The sequence below is a fragment of the Homarus americanus genome, unplaced genomic scaffold (genome assembly GCF_018991925.1).
Source record: "Homarus americanus isolate GMGI-L3 unplaced genomic scaffold, GMGI_Hamer_2.0 scaffold21166, whole genome shotgun sequence".
Lineage (NCBI taxonomy): Eukaryota > Metazoa > Arthropoda > Malacostraca > Decapoda > Nephropidae > Homarus > Homarus americanus.
Window position 1 is genome coordinate 4,432 of NW_024748210.1, and position 26,543 is coordinate 30,974.

Sequence of the window (26,543 nt, forward strand, 5' to 3'; positions counted from 1 at the left end):
TGGGGTCTGTGTTGAGGTGGCTGAGCCTATTCATAGTATAATATTTATATGGATCTGACAATAAAATATTTGTACCAGAATCGGGGTGAAATATCTGCTTTAGTATTGCTGGTATGACATGGAGTAAGCTGGGGGTTAATATGTTGCTAATTCGTATTTTTGCATCAGTACGTCTCACTGAAGAACAATACATCGGCGGATCACATTATAATCTAATAAGTGAATTAGTTTGGCATAACAGTGCATCTTAATGCCAAACTAAATTGTAAAATCAATGTAACATATTCTCATACCCCAACCTTGGCCGCTACCCCTCCTCCCTCTGTAACTCGCTAGTCAGAACGACTCAGCGGTTGTGTGCAGGGGCTACGACAGTGTCTCTATTTCACGTAGCCGGAACATTAAACCGTCAAATGCCTTTTCAAAATCAAGGTATGTATTGACAATTCTACTACCATTTTTCAGGGTCTGTGTACATCCAGCATCTCCAGTATCTGTGTCATGCAGGAGCGCCCAGGCCTAAGTACAGTACGTACAGATATTCCTTTCTGTAGCGTGTTGTCAGATATGATCCAGATTCCTGACTAAATATTATACAGGTATACAGTTGTCAGATATGTTTTTAATGGGTTTATATTCCAGTCCAATGATTGTTGGAACTGTGTTGTTGAGTCTTGGGTTTGTTCTCTGCATCTGAAGCAGGTGTTGCTCTTTGGTAGTTCGAACCGATCATAGTGCGGGGTGTAACCGTATGGCTGGTCTCTTGGCTCCCTTCCTCTGACCCAGTTGGTCACCTGCTACCTGTGAGTATTTTATATTATTTATTATCGTTTTTGGTTTATGGTTCCTATGGTGTTATATGTGTTTTAAAGGTGTCTTGTGTAATCTGTTAATTACTATGTATGTACATAGTTACTACTAAAATAATTTGACAATATTCTAAATGTTGCATATTTTTTTATTCATGGTCATGTTGGTGTGAACTGCTGCACTCCTAGCCTTGTATGTCAGCACGCCAGCTAGGACACTCTTAGCCCTAGCCTCTATGCTGTCTCTCCCGGGTCCATTATCAATTACCTGAGCCGGTTAGGAGGATACTTGCTCCTCTGTGAAGTTATTGAGGAGAAGACGCCTATTTACCACCCGTGTCGTGTTGATATACAAGACTCCACGCTTCACATCTAGTGTCTACACTCCCGATAGTTCGTAGCAGGGCCGGATTAAGCTTAATAGGGGCCTGAGGCACAGATCAACTTGGGGCCCCCTACCCTCAAGGTTATAGATATATATATAGCAAGAACAAAATATACCAAAATTTATCAATGATTTCATCATTATTAAGCTTCTGCAAAATAACACATTCAATGTTCATGAGACAGAAAATTGAGACGTTGCTAGGACATCGTTGAACGAAGTTCATGTTTTATATGCTTCAACTTCGAGAATGTTTGGATTTGGGGGCCCCTTAGAGTCGGGGGGCCTGAGGCCAGTGCATCAAGTGCCTCATGGTTAATCCGGCACTGGTTTGTAGTTATCTTTGGTCCTCCGCAGTCCAGGGAAAGGGTTTTAGGAATGCACACTTTCCGTGCGTCAAATGTTTGTGAACAGGACAATTCAGGCAAGTAACAATGAATTTTAACTAAACTAGGTTATAAATATGTAGATATTACAAGAAGGTTTCAGATGGTAGTCAACAGTGTCTATTATTATTATTCAGACTAATTGTGTCCCCTTGATTTTGTCTGTAGTACGGCGGAGAAGGGCAATGTTTATAGAACCGGAAGGGATAATAAGCATCTTCTGTTCTCTTTGTCCAGAATTATAGTCCATCGGAATTTGATGTGGAGCAGTGGAGGAGCAGTCCACCTCATTATAACATAAGGTACTGTAGGGTTGTCAAACTGACCAAAATAAAACAAGGAAGTATTCAACGGTTGGGTTTATTTTGCACACAGTTTCAGAAATGAGTGGGTAGGAACTTGTAGAAGACTAAACTTCAAGATAGCGAACTTCATCACGGTGAAGCTCGACCATTAGAAGTGTGTCAAGGAGTTATGGAAAGGTCTGAGCCAGAGAAATGATGTTATAATACAATAGTCACCTATAATGAAGAAGTCAATAAATGCATGTACAAGTATATTACCGATATTACTCTCCAGTGAATAAGCCTTTGTGCACACACACATACACATACACACACACACATATATATATATATATATATAAATATATATATATATATATATATATATATATATATATATATATATATATATATATATATATATATATATGATAACACAGGAAAGAAGAAAACACGAAGTTCTTTCTTCCTTGTGGTTATCAGCATATACCTACGTAGATCACGCGCACCTACAGTGATTTACTTGCATATATATATATATATATATATATATATATATATATATATATATATATATATATATATATATATATATATATATATATATATATATATATAAAGCCATTCTGTTCATACATATTAATGTGTATTATCTCTCAATGCTGATGTATATTACTAGTTATAGTTTCTACATCCATGTTTATCACCGTTAAGAGAATACACTTTCATATATACCACTATATAGCGAATACAGTTCATGTATACAAGCATTAAGCGAATATACATGTTAGCAAATCGCTTGTAAGTACATATGTAAAGATTTCTCCATTTATGCAAACCTTTATCAAGTGAATACACATGTAAGTATATAATATTATCATTCACTGAATAAATTTTTTTATATAACCCCATTTAGTGATCACATTTATGCTTAAAAGAAACACTGAAGATATAATTTTGAGGAATTATTCCGTCGTTCACAGATGACAAGATGCTGTTTTTGGAACGTGTGTGTGTGTGTGTGTGTGTGTGTGTGTGTGTGTGCGTGTGTATGCACCTTAAAACAGGTGTAGTGCCAAATTTGAAACTCTGAACTTAAACATGTTCATGTTTGAGTTCAGAGGTTTAAAGTTGACACTGCATAAATTTTTGGTTTGAGGGCTACATACACACTTTATAAACGTATTTTCTACACACACACACACACACACACACAACATCGTGCCTTCTTTGAGCACCTTACGCCATCAAAGCCCAGAAAACAATCACCAAGTCAAAACTGTTTACTTATTCTATTTCACCTCTGTAGGTTATAGAACACAGGTATAAAAAGGATTCGAAGAATAAATGTTTATAGTTTGATTACACATATGACAGCTACCACCGGTCACTGAGGCAGGGGGCGACGAAATTATGTAAAACTTCTTACTCGTGACTATTAATTATTTATGCAACGAAAACGGACGGCAGGAATTAAAAATAAATCTTACCAATTGTCGGAAAAATTAACAAAAGACATTAAGTAAGGACAATATATTAATTTAACATGTGAGGAGCTTGGTAATAGTCATTAATGGTGGGAGTAGATAATAGTTTTAACCCACACTGGGCAAGAAATTATTAAAGTATATTGATTAGTTTTACGGTGTAAACTCAATGTCCTCCACCTCAGCTGCTGCCGGGCGGCCACAACGCACCATATACAAACATCACACACAACGGTGTTTCAATTTCGAAATAACGCAGTGTCTACTGGGAACCTACCACCAGGTCCAAAATTCTAAAAGGTTCGTACGATAATTTTTCCTCATAACTGGAGGTGTAAGAACTCATGCAAGTGGCTGACTTAAGCTGAGGCACTAAAATAATGTCCAAAATGGCATAAAAACTGAGACTATGTTAACTAAATAACGTTCAGTTAAAACCTGTTAGTAGAGGAATACGTTAACATACAGAATCTTTGTGAATTCTGACCAGATACTGACCAAACACAAGAGAACATAAATAACCTTAAACCTAGGCTCATATTGCACTCTCTCATCCACATCTGTTTTGTTCAATTAAAAACAATTGGAGAATTAAATATATATATATATATATATATATATATATATATATATATATATATATATATATATATATATATAAACATTTTCTTCAAGGTACTAACAAGGTAGTTCAACAATCAAGGCAGGAGAGATACAAGGGTCAGGGGTAGGACGAGGCTTACACACGTTGGTTGGTAAGGTTAATGTTCAAATGACAGTCCAACTTGAACTTTGCCTCATCGCCCTGGGAATGGAAGAGCCTTGTTCCCCCCTGAAACCCCCTCTAGATATAGGTTGTGTTTGATTGTATGATATTTCTTGTATTTATCTACTGAGAACAGTATAATAAAATCACTAACGAGAAACAGCATTACAGAGAAGTTTCCGTTGTGGGTGAGAGAGGATGGAGGCGTGAAATATATATATATATATATATATATATATATATATATATATATATATATATATATATATATATATATATATATATATATATATATATATATATATATAATATCACAAAAGATGAGTTACCAATGATTCAAAGTTTAAAACATGATACATGATGTAGTTACTGGTATCTCGTAAAGTTTAAAACATGATACTTGATGTTACTTGTTAATTTTAACATTAGATCATATTGTAGTTTTGAAATATAACCACCAGATTTTGATTTGAGGATTTTTGGATGCAACCAAATAAAAATAACCCCCCAAAATTATAACAGTAAATTACAATTGAATATGAGCGAGGACAATACCATTAAGAAAATTATTTTCCTTTCCATAAATAATTTTAATCAATCTAATTTGTGTTGGACGATTCAGGATCCGCTAGATTAAGAATGGTAAAAAACAAAGGACGATTAATGGAACATCATAATGGTGATATAACAATAAAAAAACACACATTTGGAAAACTATGTATGTGTTACGTTTTTTAAGGTTACTATTGAATGATTTTGTGGTGGGTGTTTCTAATGTAATACATTTAGGGTAAAAAAAATCAGAAACTCCTAAAGATGATTTTATCTCACATTTTCACATGGAAGTTGATGATCGTAGACTATAAAATAGGCGAGCAGTAAAAGTACAATGTACTAGAGTAGGCTAGAAAGGGGGACCTCAACGCTGGGAAGTCAGTGTTGAGGAGAACAGGAAAGACTTTTAAACAGGGATAAAGTTTATAAGGCGTCATAATGGTGAAGGTTAAGAGCTATAACACTACACTCCAGCCTCGGTATAAGAGGCTGACTGTCTCTTCACAGTTACCTGGATAATGACTGTTGACGCTGAAAGACATGATTCCTATTTTACAGTTTTCTCTTCTTCTTCTCCTTCATCCACAATGGAGTTAACCACACTCAGCCCAGGAGATAACAGAGTGTTATAAAAGAGCACTGAATTTCAGCACGTCCTTAACGCTACATCTACTGGAGGTTAAAAATTATATGCTATACCCAGCGGGAACTACACGTTGTCCTTATTGGGTCAGATATTTATTTCGTCACAGGCTCCGTTTAACTCTAGGGAGACTGTGTTAGTCCACTGAGATGAAGAAAATGAACAGAACTACGTGTGTGTGTGTGTGTGTGTGTGTGTGGTCAACGGTTGTATCTGAAGTGGGTGTACTACTTTATATATATATATATATATATATATATATATATATATATATATATATATATATATATATATATATATATATATATATATATGCAAATAAATCACTGTACGTCGGCGTAATCCATGTATATGCTGTTAACCAAATAGAAAACACGAAAACATGAAGTTCCCAAGTGCTTTCGTGTAATCCACATCTTCAGGGGTGAGTCAGTCTGTCCTTACCCCTGAAGATGTGAATTACACGAAAGCGCTTGGGAACTTCGTGTTTTCTTCTTCCCTTGTGGTTATCAGCATATATATATATATATATATATATATATATATATATATATATATATATATATATATATATATATATATATATAAATACTCGTATATCAGAACCTATTTAAGAGTATTCGCATATGTTAACTGTTAAAGCCGCTGAACTGAGGGTTTGGACTTGTCATGCATGGGTGAGAGGATTTGAGTTGGTGTGTGACTAGTTAGTCTACTTAGAACAAATGATCAGAAACACAGAAACGGGAAAGAAAATATAGTTTTTACAAGACTGGCACATCAATGTACTCAAGTGAAGTTTAAGACCAGTCAATTTTTGGCACGTATAGCAAGTCACTCGATCGGGAGAAGACACTTACGAACAGACGTTTAAGGAATTTGGGTCGGGTTAAAATGTTCAGCCTGTTTAAGTTTCTTGTCTGAGCATAAGTCATAATGTACACAGATGCTTTTCACAACTATAGTACAGTATAATAACGATGTCACTGTCACGGGCCATGAAATATTATTATCAATGTTCCACAAATACAGAACTGTACTCAGACGGAACTTATCCAAGCAAACAGGAACCAAACAAATTGGAATGGAAGGGGTGTACAGTATCCCATGCCGTGTTCTGACTCTCCTAACTCAGCTCTGTTTTCCTTTCATAAATACCCCTGTATGTTTCATTTGGTAAAGGCGAAGTTTATATATTTTCAAACACAAATTTAATGAGAATAATTACTGAATGTTTAAATACCTTCTGTGATTACTGTTCCAGTAATTTACCTATGAATATTTCTCGTATCTTAAGTTGTAATAATGTATCTAACTGGTCGAGTTGAGCTAAAGCACAAAAATGATATAACGTCAACTTGTGCCGAGACTCGGTCTTAATTAGATACGTTTAATTAGTACTGGTTAAGATACCCAAAGTAAGGTATCGATTCTTTCCAGGTGTTATCTAATTCTGTTTTCGTCTGCCAATTAATGTTAAATCAACGTATCCAATTAATGTATCGGTGTAAATTTGATGATAATTATATTTCAAATTAAGTTAACTAGTTAGGTGTCTTTTTCATCTTTAATTACGAAAATCTTTCCTCGTACAGTTCTTGGAATATATTGACCATGAGCGACATAAATAATAATGAGATGCGTTTAACACTCAGGGCTGAATAGCAAGGGCTTAGGATACAAGCTATCCAGCCAATTTAACGTTAAGAAACTAGTGGCCGGTTTTATGAGATATGAATAGACAATAACTGTCACTATAATTTTCCTGTTTATATTTAGCTGTCACAACTTGACATACTGCTGGCTAATCAAGTGAGTATCTGAGCTGGAGAATCAGAAGAGGTATGGAGACATGGCATTGTCAGCCTCCTCGACGCCCTAAACAAGGTTCGTGATCCGCTGGTGTCGTCACTGTAAGAGTATATTTACGTTGACATAAAGAGGAAAATCAATCCAGGATTAAAGTGTGTTTTTTTTTTAGTGTACATTGAAACGGGTGTGAGCATGTCCACATCCTGCTGAGTATTAAGCGACTGACAATGTTTTCAAGTTAGTGAAGAAAACGTCAAATGAAAAGAATAACGTTGAATATAAACATGACAAAAACATATATTTTGGAGTTGGATGATAAATTATAATTTGTTTAGTTAAGGCTCGAAAAAGGGTCGAAAAATAAAATATTAAATTCAGTGTAGGAAACTATCCAACTTAGCCTTTTTAGTGAAGACACAAACTCAACATCATAGTCGCCCTACACAGTGCACTAATGTTTATATTTTACAGAGGCATTCGAGGAGTTACATATCCAAACTTGGGTCTGTACTCCATCATTTAAGGGGGGACTTGTAAAGAACGCATCATGGCCGTCTGCGGTGCGTTCATTACAATGTCGCCTCTAAGTCTACGTCTCAGCGTACATGGTGAAGAATACAGCTATATGGAGAAAATGATGAAGTATGTAGCCAAGCTTACATTTTGTGACTTCCTCCGGGGTATCTGTAAATAATGATAACATTAGGGTACTTTGTATATAACGTGTACACTTAAATGAGCGTATACCTAAACACTTTACTGTATGTGAGAATCCTGATCTAAGAAGCAAGTACAGCTACGTCCTTGGCACTCCCGCCTGCACATACCACCACCTCCATCTCCCCTTGTATGCGCTCGTTTATAATCCTATTCCTGCAACACTAACTTCATAGAGGCAAACCTTAACTGTTTCAACCTTAACTGTTTTAACCTTAACTGTTTTTGTGTTTTATAATAAATTTAATTGATCAATTAGAGGTTCTTTTAACAACAAAGTTATACAAATCAGTCATATATGAGCTTTTTAGAAAATCATTATTATTAACAATCGATCAAAGCAATGTTATTGTCCTCATACGAAATTAGTGGAGCATATATAGATGGATGGATCGCTCCACACACACACACACACACACACACACACAGAGGATGTGTACAGGAGCACGGTACGTGGTTAAGTAGAATAGGTGGAGACAACACTGGTTAGGTGATAGATTAGATAAATAATTCAACCATACATCTTTAAGTACCTAATGTAGAAGAAGGAAGAAGAAAAGTGATTTCTTTTTACTCTGATGTTTTCTACGAACAGTTAGTCAAGGTCTAGCTTTACAAAGGTTCGTACGAGAATTATTCCTCGTAACTGAATATGTAAAGATGTACCAAACTGGTTGACTTTGGCTAACGCACAAAAACCTCAAACTATTAAGAGTCTATACTTTAACTAATCAGGCTGAATATAGAAACAAGAGCAATAAGCGTACCCCAGCCATCATGGAGATATACACTTGTCCTCTGTGAACACCTGGAGGTGTTTCACACACAGGTTTCACCCTCTGCTATGTATTAGATAAAGGAGATTCCTTCTTCATTCTTTATTATTTTGAAAGGTTATTAAATACTGTAATGACGCTGCACTAATGACACAGATTTATGTCAGAAAATTAATAAACACAATTTCCCTTGTTAGCTAAACCCAAAATAACTTGAAGAAGCAAACATACGGCACAGTAGACTGTGTGCAGCATTAAAACTATGTATTAACACCGCGTTAGGGAGTGGCGGCATATGCAGGCGGAACTGACCAGGTTGCTGTTGAATAAACCCGTAAATCTTCAGGATTCTTGCTACGTGAATGACCCGCTTGCCGTGACCCAGCAAGCTCTTCAATAATATTTTCACCTTGGTTCCACCACGTAAGTAAAATACTCTACTAACTGTTACTTTGTGGATGACTTTCGACCTAACTGTTTTGAATAGGCTTCGCTCGCTACAGCTATATCACTAACACAACCTCAGATTCTATTGTTAAACTAATTATCTAATATTACATCAGATTCCTTATGCAACATGACCACGTTTATCATCACTTGTTAAAGAAGAAGTTCGAATATAAAAAATTTCGAGAGTAAATGCGTGAAGGAATAGAATCCCCTGGTCGTGCAAACCAAGAGTAGCAGCAGCGAGCGACAAGGAGCCAACTACTCATATGTGTCTGGGATCTTGTCTAAGACCTTTTCTAACTTATCTTAGTTAGCATACTGTAGACTAACTTGTTCTGCTTAAGAATACCCGGAGTGGGGTGAGATCAACACAGCGTTACCATGACTCTATGAACCTGACCTAATGAAGGGGAGCATCTAAACATAATCGCTTGAGAGACACAGCTATTTATATATACTATTAGGGCGCTCTTAGAGTGATGTATCTCCAACACTCCTCGCATATCTTACAGTATGTTATTGAGTTTGCTGTTTTGAGGCTTTTCATTTTAAGTTATTGGTGAGTACCTCCACACAATTAAGACTTACATGATATTTGTCTCTAGTTTTTCTTGTTCTCCATCACATTTGCGTCCAAAAGTTTCCTTTGGTAGAAATTTCAAATCGATGCAACACCTACAACAGAATTTACACATGCGTGCAGCTCTGCATTTCTCAGCTCATGAAGAACATAGACATCATGAAATATAACTTTCCTTAACCAGAACAAATTAACTGCAGCATAAAGGCCTCAATTCTTCAAATGGATCTTACGCAAGTGACAGCAGCCGATTGATCACAGATGTGTGTTTGCTTTCGAGAAGTCACTCATTGCTTCAAGACCCACTGATGAACGTCAAGGAAATGTCTGATGAAGGCTTCACCGCAAACCCTTAGTGTCCCCTGTCAGTGGTTCTTGACGATAAACTCGGTCTTCTCACAGAGAAAGTTTGTGAACAGATGTAAACTATGAATCTGAGTTTTGAAAATCGACAACGTTTAGTGGTCTTGGAAAAAAAAAAAGAGACTTCTGAGGTGCAAACGGTTGCGCCCGATGATACTGAGGAACTTAAACAGAACAAAGAAGCGATGGTTGATAATTATGGCGTCTAACATATCTATTGCGAGGTGTTATAACACAATATACTGTGAATCAATTTAGTAGCGATACTAGGGGAATAAGTTTAAGGGTTGTTCAACTTAACAGGTTATGAGGCGCCGGTTGCTGTTCATCTTGCTTATAGATTCCTTACAATCTCGGCCTTGGATTCTCTATGCTTTTATATTTCACTACTTATAGGCCTAGTAGATTAAAATCTATCACTTAAAACAGACTTCTTAACGCTATAATTGATCACAAATGTGTATTGCCGAGTACTCCTACATCTCACCACAAGGAATAATGTTTACCACCACTCCTTGTAGCGCAAGTACTCTCTAATAATATCTCTCGGTTGTAATTTGTAAGATTAAAATTATAATTGGGACCTATTCAGTACTTCTCTATATGTGTACTAAGTATCCTTATCAGTAGTGATTTGTTCCTTGATGCCAGACGGCTACACTCTACATTCTTTACCGCATGTTAACACTTTCCTCTTGTCACGTTCTAGATCTTCTTTTATCTTCTATTTTCTCATCCTTTCCTTTCTTCTGTTTTACTTCATTCACTAAAGTAATGAATGTTGTAATACTAATATTTGCATTGTTGTTTATATTCTCATTAACAGCGTCTGAGACTATAACACACTTGGAGCTTTACAGTATAAATCGAAGCCAAGTTAGTGTTACCGAAACACTCGCTAAACACTTACTATATATTTACTAACACGTTTTACTCACTCTCGTTTACTTAGGTAACACAGACTTTCCCTCGTCATTCTGATAAAAGTCAATTGGGAAAAGCATTGTGTAAACATTGTCTTATTCCATTTTTTAACTTTTGACGTCGTTTTCTCCAACACATTTTCCACATACTCGTAAAGAAGAATTAATGATAGTAGACTAGTCGACGAGATTCTTAAGAGAAGGATATGCTATTATATCTTTCAGTAATACAAAGAGGATTCACAATCACTCACAAGCTGTCCATCATAGAAACAGTAGCAGCAAGTAGGACATTCTCTTTAGGCTGTGTCCATTACTTTTCAATTTCGTCCAGTTGACCTTTACAGGACAACTACTGTTATCCTTTATTCACTGTTATTGTATGTATGGGATATCGTTTGATTACTGTTTTGGTTTTTAACTCTTCGTTGAGGAGCAGTGGGATTCTTCTCCATAGTTATACTCAATTTTTTTCTACGTTATGTGAGAGAATAGACAAGTTTATTCATTCCGCCTCCTCAGGTAGAGCGAAGGCAGGTATGTCCTCGCACCCAATGGACCCCGCCGAAGATTCCGGCCTAGATACGTCGCCCTCCCACAACGCCGCCGCTACCTGGTCCTCCTCTTCGATAGAATCCTGAGGGGAAAGCTTGCGGCGGTGTGATCTCGGTGATCCCTCAGCATCTAGGTGACGATGGAGGCGACGTCCGGTGTATAGCCGACTGCCTCTCCGACTGACCGGCTCCCATTCCAGTGGGATCTCCGTACGACTGAATTCTTTGAATAAACGGTCAGATTTCTCGTCGATGGAGTAATCCCGCTGAAGCAGGCGATAATGAGCCGCCGGGTAGCGGTGAGTACGGAGGAACCTCGCCAGAACTGATCGTTTCCCACTGATTTCGTCCGTAGTTGTGGCATCTGCTTCAAGGGAGCCCCCAACCGCAATGAATGGGCCACTCAAGGACCCTCCCAGGGCAGTGTCGAGAGAGGCATGTCTCTCTCGAAGGGCTTCCCTTCGTTTCTTGGAGTGAGATTTGCCCCAACGCCTCTCAAACTGCGCCACACTTTTTCTCAGCCGTTCTCTTTTACTCTGCGGGTCACCAGCATCGTCCTGGGAGTCAAACAAATAGTCCGGGTCTCTGTGTCTCTCCCGACTACGATCTCTTTCGATGTCGATTTCAGTAACCTCCAAACTATCTTCCACAAAGTGAATTTGCTTTTTGCTCAGTTTCGGAGGACGACTGTTGTTGACCTCCAGACTTCTGTAGCCGCTGTCGGCCTTCATCTGCTGGAGGCGGTGGGAGTGGGTGTCACTGGTGGAGTCAGTGGGGCAGTCCGTAGTGGAGTCAAAACTGGTGGTAAGACCCTCAGGACGGCTCAGGTCCGTGGTGGAGGAACATTCCGTGTCCACAGAGTCGAAGCTGTTCTCTGAAGACAGTGGCGGCCTTGATGATGCATCCTGTTGCTGTAAAAGAAGGAGAGTTAGGACACAGTCACATTATTATACAGCTGTTGCACTCGTTCACAAATGACATGATAATTAACATGTTAACTTAATCATACAATAATTAAAAACACTTTAATATTTATAAGAATAAAAGTAAAAATTATCTACAGTATCTACCAGTCTATATCTCTCTGTAACACTGGTGTAAATTGTTCAGGTTGTGTGTGTGTGTGTGTATTTGTGTGTGAACAAAGGGTACCACCCTTTGTGCAGCATTATGTTAGTGTTAAGGAGCAAGCACTACTTGCTTCATCTCACTTGCTAGCCCTCGTGCCGAACGAGGAAGCAGCATGCGTAAGTGCTTTCCTGCCACTATACAGCCTCTTCACCATCAAGACTCCTGCTGTGCCTCCCCGTGGCAACAGACGGTAACTGGGTGCATCGTGGGCCAAAGCAAGACCAGCAGGGAATCTCGTAGCAACAGTGGGCCCAGAGGGACGGCGCATAGGCCCACTGGCATGTGGATACGCCCTGGCGCCTACCAACCACTGCCCCGCTGCCTTGCGGATTAACTTAGGTAGATATACGGCTACGGGAGTAAAACCCAAACGAAAAATCTGCGGTGGAGCCCAGCATGAGGAAGACATGCTTACAGAGATCCAAAAAGACCCAAACGGCGATATAGGCAGAAAAGGGGACCAACATGGGAACCCAACGACTACACCGGCAGACAAAGGCAATGCATGATGGACAGGCTACTAAGGCGAAACCGAACAAACTGGGCAATCGGCAGTCTAATGCAACTCTCCCTCTCCCCAGTCGTTGCAACACTTGCACCACTGGATCAGGAAAAAGGAGAGCAAAGGTATGGGGTTGCAGCCTGCGATCCTGTCTCACCACAAAACTCAACACACGTGCAGCCATCATCCAGCACATAATACCTCTCAACATCATCCAAACGCCTAAACCCCCAAAAGTCCTATGGCGACGGATGAGTGGTGACTGGGACAGGTAGAGATGACTGCCGGGAATCTCTTGTCACAAATCTGCACATGGACGGCATAGATAAAATGGTCGTTTGTGCACTGGGATCTAGACAGAAATGCAACCCAGTCCTGTCTGTGCGACAGAGCAGCCCTTTCGAGGAGCCACCCTGCTCACCACACATGGGGAGGGGGCTAGAAAAGGAGCCTTAAACATAGCCTGCCTAAAGAACCAACCTGACTGGGAAACCTTATGGATACTGGCACAAATGAGCGTCCTGAAAGAAGACCACCCTTGTGGCAAAAGAACTGGCTAGGTATAACATCAACATAGAAGCCATTAGTGAGTCCCGGTTCCCAGACGAGGGTAGAATCACAGAACGGGGGTCTGGCTATACTTTCTTCTGGGAGAGTAAACCTGCTGCGGGGAGAAACCGCATTTATGGAGATGGCTGTGCCATCCGCCAATGTATCCTACATAGGCTAACTGAAATGCCTGCTGGTATCAACGAGCGCCTCATGACGTTCAGAGTCCCATTGAATCACTTCTTCACCAGTGCATAAGCCCCAACACTGGAGGTCTTTTACGCCGACCTTGAGAGAGTGCTAACCTTTATCCCCAGAGAAGATACGGTTGTGCTTCTGGGTGACTTCAAAGCCAAAGTTGGCAGAGATGCTGACATTTGGCAGGGAATCAACGGGAGAAATGGACTAGGCAAGTATAATCCAAATGGCCTACTCCTCAGCAAGTGTGCTACACACTCTCTCACTATCACTAATACCTTGTTTAGGCTGGCCGACAAGTACAAGGGTTCATGGCAACACCCACGATCCAAATACTGGTATCTCATTGACTACATCATTGACAGTAAAGAGATTGCCGAGATGTCCTCATCATCCGAGCCATGTGTGGCTCAGACCACTGTGACAAGCCTTCAGAAGAGGCTTTAACACTAAGCGTCTAGAGGATCAAGCGATAGCACATACTTTGAGAGAGCAGCTCGAAAATGGGCTAATAAACAACCCGACAACAAACAACCCAAATCCCAGTGCAGAATGTAATATTTTCGTCACTGTCATGACAAAAACCTGCAACGAGACCTCGGCCCGACTGAAAGAATACACCAGCACTGGTTTGATGAAAATAACCAGGAAATCAATGTTCTCGTCGATGATAAACGTGCTGCTTCAACTGACTAGCAGAACAACCCTCAGTCTTGGACGAAAGCTGATACCTTCCACATGAGGCAATCGACGGCCCAGCGCAAACTACACAATCTAAAGGATGACAGATTTATAAATAAAGCATGTGAAACACAAAAACTTACAGATCAACACAAAATGAGCGAATTTTTCAATTCCACTAAAACATTTTATGGGCCAATCACACATGGCGCAGCCCCCTTCCTCTCCTCCTACGGTAACTCACTAAATAAAGACAAAGAAGGCATCCTTCATCACTGCAAGGAGCATTACCATTCGCTGCTCAAGAGAAATATCAAACTGGATGTCCTGACTACCCAGCAGGGCCCTCAGCATCCAGAGCTGACATATCTCAACTATCCTTCATCCCTAGATGAGGTAGCTACTGCCATCAACAAGATGAAGAATAACAAAGCCTCAGGGCCTCATGTAATCCCAGCCAGTCTGACTATGGCAACTACCGCGGGATTTCACTGCTGCCCGTGGCTGGCAAGATTATAACCCGAGTTTTCCTAAACAGACTTCTTCCTGAGGCGGAAAACTTCCTCCCAGAATCTCAATGTGGATTTAGACCATCATGTGGCACCAATGACATAATATTTGCTGCCCGTCAGATACAAGAAACGTGCAGAGAATAGCGTCGTAACCTGTACATGGCTTTCATCGACCTTACCAAGGCCTTCGACTAGGTCAACAGGAAAGCCCTCTGGTGGACCCTCAGCTGTTTTGGCTGCCCACTAAAATTTATCGCCATTGTGAGGCGACTCCATGATGGCATCAACGGCAGTCTCCTGCACAATGGCACCCAGTCTGAATTCTTCCCCATACAAACGGGGGTTAAACAAGGGTGTGTACTGGCACCAACTCTCTTTTCCATTTTCTTGGCTGCCTTCCTTACTCGTGCCAGCGCCAATCTAGCCAACGGGATTGACATCGAGTACCAATGAAGGGTCTATTCAAAATAACGACTCCAGGCAGGAAGAAAGGTGTCGGCAGCTTCCATTACTGAGCTTCAGTATGCAGACGACCTCACCTTTGTCGCTCACACTGAACGCGACCTACAGGAGATCCTGAACACCTACGCAGATGCAGATGCGTATACGCACCTCTTCCGTGAGGTGAATGTGCGTAAGACTCAGATTCTCTTTCAGCCTGTCCCTGGTTCAGCCACACCTCCACCATTCATCCAGCGTCATGGTACAACCGTCGCTAATGTTACCCACTTTCGGCATCTCGGCTCCCACCTGTCCACCACCGCGGACATCGATGAAGAGATTCAGCATCTGATCAGATGTGCATCTCAAGGCTTTGCCAGACTCTGAAACCGTGTCTTAAGCTGTAGGGAGCTGAAATTACCTACAAAGTTACACGTATATCGAGCGGTGGTCCTTCCTACCCTGTTATATGGCAGTGAGACATGGGTCACATATAGGAGGCACCTCAAGGCACTTGAAAACTTTCACCAATGTAGTCTACTTTCCATCCTCCGAGTTCGCTGGGAGGACAAGAGAACAAATGCCAGTATTCTTGTTGGCCATGTTACCCGCATGGACGACAGTAGCTTCAAAGCAGGTAATTTACAGTCACCTCACGAATAGTAAACGTAGTGCTGGTGGGGAATTGAAAAGGTATAAGGATATTCTTAAGACAAACCTGGACTACGGGATGAAATTAGGTTACTTTTATATATAATTTAATTCTGAATAAATTCTACTCTCTGGTATTTCTTGTGAAAATGAGCGGTTTGGGAAATATCTCCCCCCCCCCCTCCGTCTAACAATTTTGATGTCTACAAAATTGGGTAAGGCTTTGAATTAGAGGGCTATCGTGGGGTTAAAGAGGGCATGGGGCAGTACTGTACCCTAAAAAACTAACCTAACTTAACCTAAATTAATCTAAATTAATGCAGGGTGAAACTATGGGCAAGTAATTGGAGACCTGGATGTTAATCGGTTTGCGAATCGTGTTCCGGCTTAATGGTTAGCCAGTGCAGTTGTCCGGTTTTCTCTGACTATTTCTTGACACCGAGTCATGCAACTCATTAATTTTGGTTGTGGTTGTTGTGTTGGTGACAGTTTTTACACCTCAAAAAATTCACGCCTAGGTGGCCCAAGGGCCGGCCTTCCTCAAACACGAGTGGCAACAGTGACAGATTTAGTTGTTTTAGTGTGGAGGTCTGAATGGAGCGGCAAAAGCTGGCTTCCAACCCTGCCCGGATGTCCTAGTCGAATAATGAACCGAAGTTACTGTTAGTACATACCCCTGGTAATAGAGTGCAGCCACTGCAAACTCAGATATACAAATCATACTTTAGATGTTGTATAACTCACATATAAATAAATACATATATATATATATATATATATATATATATATATATATATATATATATATATATATATATATATATATATATATATATATATATATATACATATATATTGGTGTTATATGTAGTGATGATGGATGTTGATATATGTAGTGATGATGGGTGGTGTTATATGTAGTGATGATGGATGATGTTATATGTAATGATGATGGATGGTATTATATGTAGTGATGATGATTGATGTTTATGTAGTGATGATGGATGATGTTATATGTAATGATGATGGGTGGTGTTATATGTAGTGATGATTAGACAATAAAATAATAACAGTTTAATGCTAAAAAAGTTTACTTTGCTGTCCCGTTGTAGTGACAAACATGGTGGAACTTACATACACCGTTAATGAACTATTTATGGAAGAAGAAGTTTTGGGGACTGAACAGTGAGACAATATGGAGCCTCCCGGAGGATGGCGTCCTACCGTTGCCTAGCGAATGAGCCGCTAGTCTGTTTGTGGGTGGGTTTCTTTGTTTGCTTGTTCGCACGAGAATTTCGGAAACTACTTTCCCGATCTGTAGTGATGATGGATGGTGTTATATGTAGTGATGATGAATGGTGTTATATGTAGTGATGATGGATGATGCTATATATAGTGATGATGGATGTAGTTATATGTAGTGATCATGGGTGGTGTTATATGTAGTGATGATGGATGGTGTAATATGTAGTGATGATGGGTGGTGTTATATGTAGTGATAATTAGACAATAAAATAATAAAAGTTTACTGCTAAAAAAATATACTTTGCTGTACCGTTGTAATGAAAAACATGGCGAAACTTACATACACCGTTAATAAATTATTGATGGAAGAAGTTTTGGAGTTTGAACAGTGAGAAAATGTGGAGCCTCCCGGAGGCTGGCGTCCTACCGTGGCCTAGCAGATGTGGCATTTAAAAACTCATGCACTGTTAAACAAATGTTAATCAAGAACTCCCCCAACAACACAATTGGTTGCATTTATAAAGTTCCTTGCAAGGAATGTAATATGTTTTACTTAGGCCAGACAGGTAAAGATCTTGCAACTAGAATTAAACAACACAAATACAGTGTTAGGACAGGCCAGGAATCCAATGCTCTGTTTGTTCATTTGAGGGATAACAAGCATTGCATTGACTGGGATAATGCCTCCTCAATATTACCATGTAATTCAATTGATAGTAGGAACATCATAGAATCTAGTCTTATTAAACATACCGAAGCATTCAACATGAATTTGAGTAACGGCATGTACAAGCTGGACAATTTTGTAATTAAGAAGATTTGTGATCAGGTGAGAAGGCCGGGTCACTTGACCATCTGACCTGACCACCAACCGTTGTGTGCTATTTAAAGATTAGTAGGGTCATTACCTAATACCTGACCATTGTGGACCTGGTCTCACCCTCCTCTGTATATATACACCTTGATTTGTATTACTCTCTCTAGTCTGTACTCACCCCTGAAGATGTGAATTACACGAAAGCGCTTGGGAACTTCGTGTTTTCTTCTTTCCTTGTGGTTATCAGCATATATATATATATATATATATATATATATATATATATATATATATATATATATATCTTGATAAAATCACACGGGAAAATGGAAACAACGGAGCACCTTAGCTTTCGTCTTTATTCAAGACATTTTCAGAGGCAACTGGATTACATGGACAGAGAGAGGCTTAAATATACAGGGTGACCTTAAAAACATGAGGTCAGGTCATAATGATGTCATCCACTAATCCCCACACCAACACACACGTAGAGGAGCTTAAGAGAAGGGGGTGACGTGACTAGTCAGGTCAGGTCAAAAATAAGGGACCCACAAAATAACTATCATACATTTTTAACCTTGGGCCACTGACAAATAAATTTATATAACATATTATCAGTTTTGAACTGACCATCACTAAGGTTTATTGATTATAATTCCTTAATCAAACTAGCTTCAACCAGAAGTCTTTCTGTGACACAAGATGATTTAAATACTTCTAAGCTTTTTTCCCAAGCAATGGGGTGATTATTATTCCTAACATGAACGAACAAGGCACTGCTTTCAGATGCTGTTCTGATATTATACTTATGTTGTTTGATTCTGAGCTGCAGTGTTTTTCCTGTTTGTCCTACATAATTACAATTACATTTGTTACATGGAATACAATAAACACTTCCATTTACATTCAAACTTGGGCTATTCCTTATTAACATATTGGTAATGGTTGAGTCATACTTGAAAACGACATTAATATTTAGAAGCTTGAGGGACCGAACTAACGGGACAAATTCATTACGATAGGGCAGAGTCAAAATATTCTTAAGTGTAGGAACTTGTCTGGTTTGAGAGGAATGAAAGGATTTTTTAGCCCTTTTAAAACAACGATCAACAAACACAGAAGGGTACCCGAGTTTCTGTGCAATGGAACGAATGTGTTTCAATTCATCGTCAATAAATTCAGAGTCACAAATACGCAGACATCTTAAGAACATAGCAGAAAAAACTGACATTTTGGTAGACTCAAGGTGATTCGATAAAAAGTGAATGAAACTGTCTACCTGTGTGGGCTTTCTATATACCTTAAATTTATAGTTTTGGCCATTTCTCATGATAAGCATATCAAGGAATGGAAGGGATCCATTTATTTCTCTTTCAATTTTGAATGTGATACTTGGGACAATATCATTAAGCTTGTCTAAAAATTCCAATGGGTCACTGTATCTAGGCCAAAGACAAAGAACATCATCTACATATCTATACCATGGAGGAATAAAGTCCACTATATTGGGTAGTAATCTAGACTCAAAAAACTCCATATAAATACAGGCTAGAGGAGCAGAAAGACAATTACCCATGCTCATGCCAAATATTTGCTTGTAGAACTTCCCATTTGCTCTAAACACATTGTCAGTTACGCATAACTCTATCAATTTCAGGAAAGTATCATGTTCAATAGTTAAATCTAACAGTTGTAATTTATCTCTAAAACTGTATTATTGCTCACATAGTCACATAAAGGGCGGATGTACCACATAACAAACATTGAAAAATATAGCAGTATCTTTACAATGTATGTACATACATCAGCGAAAAAATGAATGATCTCACGCTTCACACATAATTGAGATTATGGAGACAACGTTTACGTTTACAGACATGGGCACCGCATGCACCTGTTACATTATACCCAATGGCAAATGGCAATGGTGCGGTTTCAGTTCACACGGTACAATTTTGAGAATAAAAAGTGGGAAGGGCCAACCCAAAATCTGCGGGGGTCGTGGCCCCCCCTGGTCCCCCCGTAGAATCGCCCCTGCCTGCATCTCTAAGGTTCCTGAACGAATAATCTTGGCCCGCACCTTCTACAACATCTCGGACCGTCTCTCTCCTAACATTTATGGATTAATGCTGGGCTGATTCACACACAACTGTCTCACAGAACTCAAGGCCAACAACCGGCCAGAGAGCTATATCGCCTTCACTGACCTTAGGCAGCGTTTGACGTCGCGAACCGAAGCCTGATTCTAAATCAACTTTTCACCTTCGGCATCACCGGTGTAAACTTCTCACCTGGATTCAGGGCAACCTGGGGAATTGCCGGTCTCGGGTACTCTTCAAGGGCGCCTTCAGCGACTATGAAACCTTTGAGCTCGGCACTCCTCAAGGCGGGATAATCTGCCCCTACTATTTAACGTCCTTATAGGTCCACTGCCCCTGATAGGGACAGAACGGATTACCAGCTATGGTGAACGACGTCTGCTTGCAAGCAAACACAGCTGAGCGTCTACAGTATAACAGCTCATCACTACCTTTCAAAAATCAGCCCATTGGTGCGGCCTCATAATATCCACTGAGAAAACGAAAGTGTACCTCGCCACTGCACGCCAATTATTCCAACCAATTTCCCTCAACGGTAATGACCTCGAGGCCTGTCACTAAATCCAGTACCTAGGTGTTCCAATAGACCTCTCCTGTACCACTCCTCCAGGCACGGTTCCTCCCTTGGTTCACTCTCTCTCTAACCGTATGAAAGAGCGAATAAAACCGCTGGTGGATCACCAACAGGTGTGCTAACGTGTCGGTCCCCATAGCCAAAACCTTCTGTGCTGCCTATATACGGTCGCTCATAGACTATCACGCCCTCCATCTGTGCTTATTATCAGCCACCGTCTTATCACCTCTTGAAAAGTTGCAGAATACAGCGATGTGACACATTCTAGGCTGACCAGTGACAACCCGGATAGTGAACATGAGGAAAGGGCTGGGTCTAACTACATTACGATTCAATGTTTAAAGGACCCTCACGTCTCTCCCACCTTCACTAACCACCTCTCTAATGCCCTTCGAAACCCGTCCCATTGGCTAGACAAGGCAAGAAGAGGATATCAACTTCTACGCCAGACCTTTTCTGGTGTGTTCTTCGATCTCAACATTCATATTCTTCAGATAGATGACGAGCGAGCGTCAGCACCGTAGGCCATCACTACGCCGTCCTTACACTACACTGACAACAACAAGCATCACTACAGAAGATCAGTGAAGTCTCAACAGTCATCCCAGAGCCATCTACACCGACGGCTCACTACAGGACACGGGTGCAGCAGGCTGCTCTTATGAGGCCTATTCCGGAATGACGTGTGTCGCTGAAGCAATGCATCGCCTACCGGATTGGACGAGCACAACAGATTGTGAACTACAGGGCATCTTTGGGGACCATCAACTACTTCCTGGACGAGGAGCGGAGTGGGTTGGTGATCAGCGACTCTCGTTCTGGACTAGAGTCGATCACTTCACCCCGTCCAGTCTGTCAGGTTCTAGTGAGATAAAGCCAGCATTGCCTCATAAGGGCGAAGACAGATGCCCTCCTTATACACTATATATGGATCGCATCCCATATTGGCTTCCACAAACACGATTATGTAGACAGCCTCGCAAAATCCACCTAAACACTTCCTATCCCTGATAACGCCTCAACTATAACTACTGGTCGAGTCAATACTCTTCTCAAGAAAACCTCTCTTAAAACTATAAATGAAGAATGAAGTTGAGAGCGAAATATCAATGATGCCAGAATAAATATCTGACTTGGCTATAGGACATGTTGGGAACTCATGCGAAATCCTTCCCTTGCAATTACTCAGTGTCGAATTTGTGGCGAAAATAGAAAACACAGAGTGAAGGTCAAATTCGCTCCTTTTTGCCACTCAACAAAACCTTTAACGAACTCTGAAAATTCATCGTAACTACCAATGTCTTGGACACTTTACTGTTATATCCAAAATTTTGTGCCATATTAATTACCTGCTCTAGAAAACCACCACTTCACTCACTTGTCTTAGCGCACTCTATTCCTTACACCGACTAGCAGTCGATTTTAACTAAAACTTGGGGTGTAGCTGCCATATGAGGTGAGAGTCTGTGTTATTTAGTTTGACGGCCGGTTGCCCTGTGTATATAGGATCATCTTGAAGTTCAATGAATGAGAAAAATCAAGGATTTTGAAACTATATGTAGAAAGCTCACTCCAATGGGCGAACGCGTTCACCCCACCATGTGGCGCCGCCAAGAGAACGAAAAGTAAACAAAATGATTACCAGTCAAGGAATAAAGGGAGGAAGACGAAGAATTCGGTTAAATCCCGTTTTTCTATTGTTTCGTTCTTTTTAACAGTACAGTGTAGCTATTAAGTATTCTAGCATCTCTGTAAGGAACAAAAACCTGTCATTCTTTTGATTTACGAAAGATCCCGAGAAGCGATTCGTACACTTATTTCTGCCAATGTTGACGGTTAACTGTTCATTAGTTTTTACGGATTATTTCTTTATTTAATGCATTTAATACTAATAATGTTCCATTCTTCAGAATTACTAGTTAATATCAGAGTATCTTCAGAGGATAAAATGAGTAGGAAACTGTTATATTCTCGAAAATATATGGCTAGAACTTTGAAGTTTTGGGTCAGTATTCGGTTTAGGACCACCAACGACTTTTTTGACGAAATTATGTTTTTCCTGTATATTTCGAAGAGTTTTGAATGGATTTCACGTTCATTTCTTGGGAAAATTCATGAAAATCTTACCAACCCAACCCAAATTGTGTGGTAAAGACACGAAAAAAAAATATTTAATAAATAACCTAACCTAACCTAACGGTTAAGAATCGGTAAAGTTCAACCACTAGAAATTTCGTAGCCGAAACAAAGGACCCCATGCTCTTGCTGAACCGTATACCAACCATTTTTTTTTCACGGGGCATAGCCCACCCGGGCACAGGTCATCGACCCACAACACGGCCTAGGGGGCGAAAAAATAAGTAGAGTAAAAAGAAATTAGAAATAGAACAGAAAAATACTATTAATCTACACCACGAAGATGCCGGAAGACCAGCATTTAGAAGTGAGACAGATTGTTTGAGTATGGAAACACAGAAGAAGGCAGAGCATTCCACAGTTTGGGTGTGTGAGGAAAGAAGGGTGTACTATAACGTGTTATTCTAGTTAAGAAGGTGTGTACTATAACATGTTATTCTAGTGTGACCGACATCCACACAGAAATGCTGGGCACCGCAGGCAAGACAGTCTTGCCGGCGGTACACAGGATGCCAAATCCACCGAACATTGCCCGTTAAAATACCTGTAAAATAGAGAGAGTAAAGCAACATTGCGGCGAAGAGAAAAGGAAGAGAGATTATCAACTAAAGTAGGAAAATTACGAAGACGAAATGCCTTTGATTCCATCCTATCTAACAGTTGGACAGAAGAAGAGTCACCCCAGATATGAGAGCAGTACTCCAAGTTGGACGAAAGAATCTCTTATAAACCTGAAGCAAATGCTCAGAAGTGAAGTAGCTACGGCATCTGTACAATATTCCCAGCTTTCGGGAGGCAGGTTTAGCAGTGTTGTGGATGCGTGGCTTCCATGATTTATTAGAAGAAATGGTGAGTCCTAGCATATCTATTTTAGAACTTAGCAGAATGATTGCGTCCCGAAATGTGATTGGAGGGAGATCATCATATTTGGAAAGTGTAATTGGTAAATACTGTGTTTTATTACTATTCAATTTAACCAAGTTTCTACCTCCTCTCGGAGATGCTGCACAGAACCGCATTGCTAGATCTAGTTTGAGAATTAGGGGGGAGGGAAAAATGTGAAGAAGAGTGAAGAGTAGAATTATTACCGTAAGAATGGATAGAATTAGTCGTAGTGTGAAGTAAATCATTGATAAAAAGAAAGAAGAGAGTAGGTGAAAGAACAGAACCCTGTGGGGCACCACTATTGGTAGAGAAAAAGCGAGAGTTCGATCCCTCGACAACAACTGCCACTTAGAGAACAAAGTAGGAAGAGAAACCATATGAGGGAAGTTTAGAAAGAAAAAACTTGTGCCATACCCTGTCAAATGCTTTGGAGATGTCGAGGGCCACACGAAAGTTTCCCCATAATCCCTAGGAGAGGATGACCAAAGATGGGTCCAGTAGGTGAGCAGATCACCAGTAGTTCTCGCCTGGCGAAAGCCATATTGGTGATACGACAAAAGAGAAAGGCGTTCAAGGTGACGGAGAAAATGAGAGCGAAAATCTTATAGAGGGATGAAGTGAGGGCAATGGGGCGATAGTTAGAGAGAGTGAAATGGTCACCTTTCTTCGGGATGGACTGAACCGAGGTATGCTTCCAAGAAGAAGGATAAATCTGGGTTTTGAGGCAAAGGCGAAAGAAGCGAACAAGCACCGTGGCCAGAATTTCAGCACACCCCCTCAGAACACGAGGGGGTACTCTGTCCGGTCCAAGCGCCTTACTCACATTCAACCTGGATAACACACCAGCAACCCTACGAGTGGAGATTATAGGAAAGTGAATAGGTTCAATAAGAGGAGCAGGAGTAGGAGGGATAGAGTTGGAATCGTCTAAGATGGAGTTAGAGGAGAATAAGGTGCCAAAGAGATTGGCTTTATCAGAGGGAGAGTTGGCTATAGAGTTATGAGGTCGGAAAAGAGAAGAAAAAGAGGGAGTGCAGAAGTTATTACAGAAGTTTTTGGTTGAGGACCAGAATGATTACTAGAAGAAGAGCTAGTCAGGTCAGCGGTCTTTCTTTGTATAAAATTCCGCTTGGCCCTACGAAGAATCGCCTTACAACGATTCCTAGAAGTAATGAAAAAGGAGTGAATAACTGGAGAAAGGTATAGTTTTATAACTTGAAACGACCTGAATAAATATTATTATTATTATTATTATTATTATTATTATTATTATTATTATTATTATTATTATTATTATTATTATTATTATTATTATTATTATTATTATTATTATTATTATTATTATTATTATTATTCCAACTTGAAATAATGTAGGCTGAAATTCATATCTTTTCCACTGTATAGTAGGAGCCCAAACTTAAAACCTACATCATAAATTTCCAGCAATAGATTGGTGCAGTAGTTGTATAGTTTTGAAGCTGTATTCCACTTTTTAAAAACGGTGGTCATCAATTTACATTCGAGCACAATATAAGATGTAGTAAAGTGGTGTCACTGCCAACTCTTCTTCCAACTTGTAAATACTGTGATGTTCTTTATATCACTACTATAATGGTAGCCTGTTTAAAAAATAAATAAAATACAATATAATGCATTGGTTATCTGACAGCGATATTTTTGTTCACATTAAATGGTGTGAAAGTGGCGTAAGGTTGTAGCTACCACCATCGCTCTGACCGAAGAACCGAAGGGAGAATATTCCCTAAAGTGGGCAAATAATTATATTTTACTGCAAAAATAATCAATGTGTTGCTTTGATAAATTATCCCTAGATATCTAAAGTTGGAAGTCAATAACTTATTAAATAATCTGGTGTTATTGCACAATATCATATAAGGCACAATGGGCTAAATGTGCGTCTTTACTTTACGGCTGCTTGGAGGATAAAAAATAAATATTGATTAAGTTATCCTCCTAGCAAGAGTCATAGAACCCTTGGTAAAATCGACCAAAGACACACGTTACTACCCCTAAAGTGTAAAACCACGCACAAATAATCTTGGGTCGTGTGGGGTCGTTTCGTAACAGAGGTGTTTCTTAAAGACTCAGGTATTGTATGACTCACTATGACTCACTAAAACAGGTATATAAAGTATACTGAAGAAAACTTCGATAACTACCAGGATTAATGGTAAAAAATATAAAAACTCATAACAAAATTTCATATTAAACATATAAAAAAAGATCTTATGACAATGAAAGATTGTCGAGAGATATAAAATACAAGAAGACATACAAGTGTTAGATGTATACTTATGATAAACAGCTGTGAACAGTGAACGCTGAGGTCCGTAAACTGGAGCTGAAAAAGTTGAAAATCAATAAATAGTAGTCTAAATAGGACGCCTCACCTTCAATCTGTTGGCAAGGATGGCCCTGTAGGAGGTCCGCCTGGCCTCTGAAGACGGCAACGTTAGGGAAGGCTGGAGGACTTCTGTATCGTGACCTCCCTCCTGTGCTTCTCTCTCCACCTCGGCCTCCTGTCCTTCACCAACCTCGCCGCCCACGATGGCATCTGTGTTGCTTTCGAAGGAAGTAGTGTGGCTGGTGGCGCTCGTTACGTTATCTAGGT

The 26,543-nt window shown here is 39.9% G+C and overlaps 1 protein-coding gene across 1 annotated transcript; it reads right to left on the minus strand.

Moving 5' to 3' along the window:
• Positions 1-5,829: 5,829 nt before the first annotated feature.
• On the minus strand, positions 5,830-26,543 carry LOC121880217 (the record flags this gene model as incomplete). Its single annotated transcript, XM_042387369.1, is given in 2 exon segments — positions 5,830-12,401; positions 26,323-26,543. Coding segments are annotated over 2 exon segments (1,181 nt in total), but the record flags the coding sequence as incomplete, so codon positions are not given.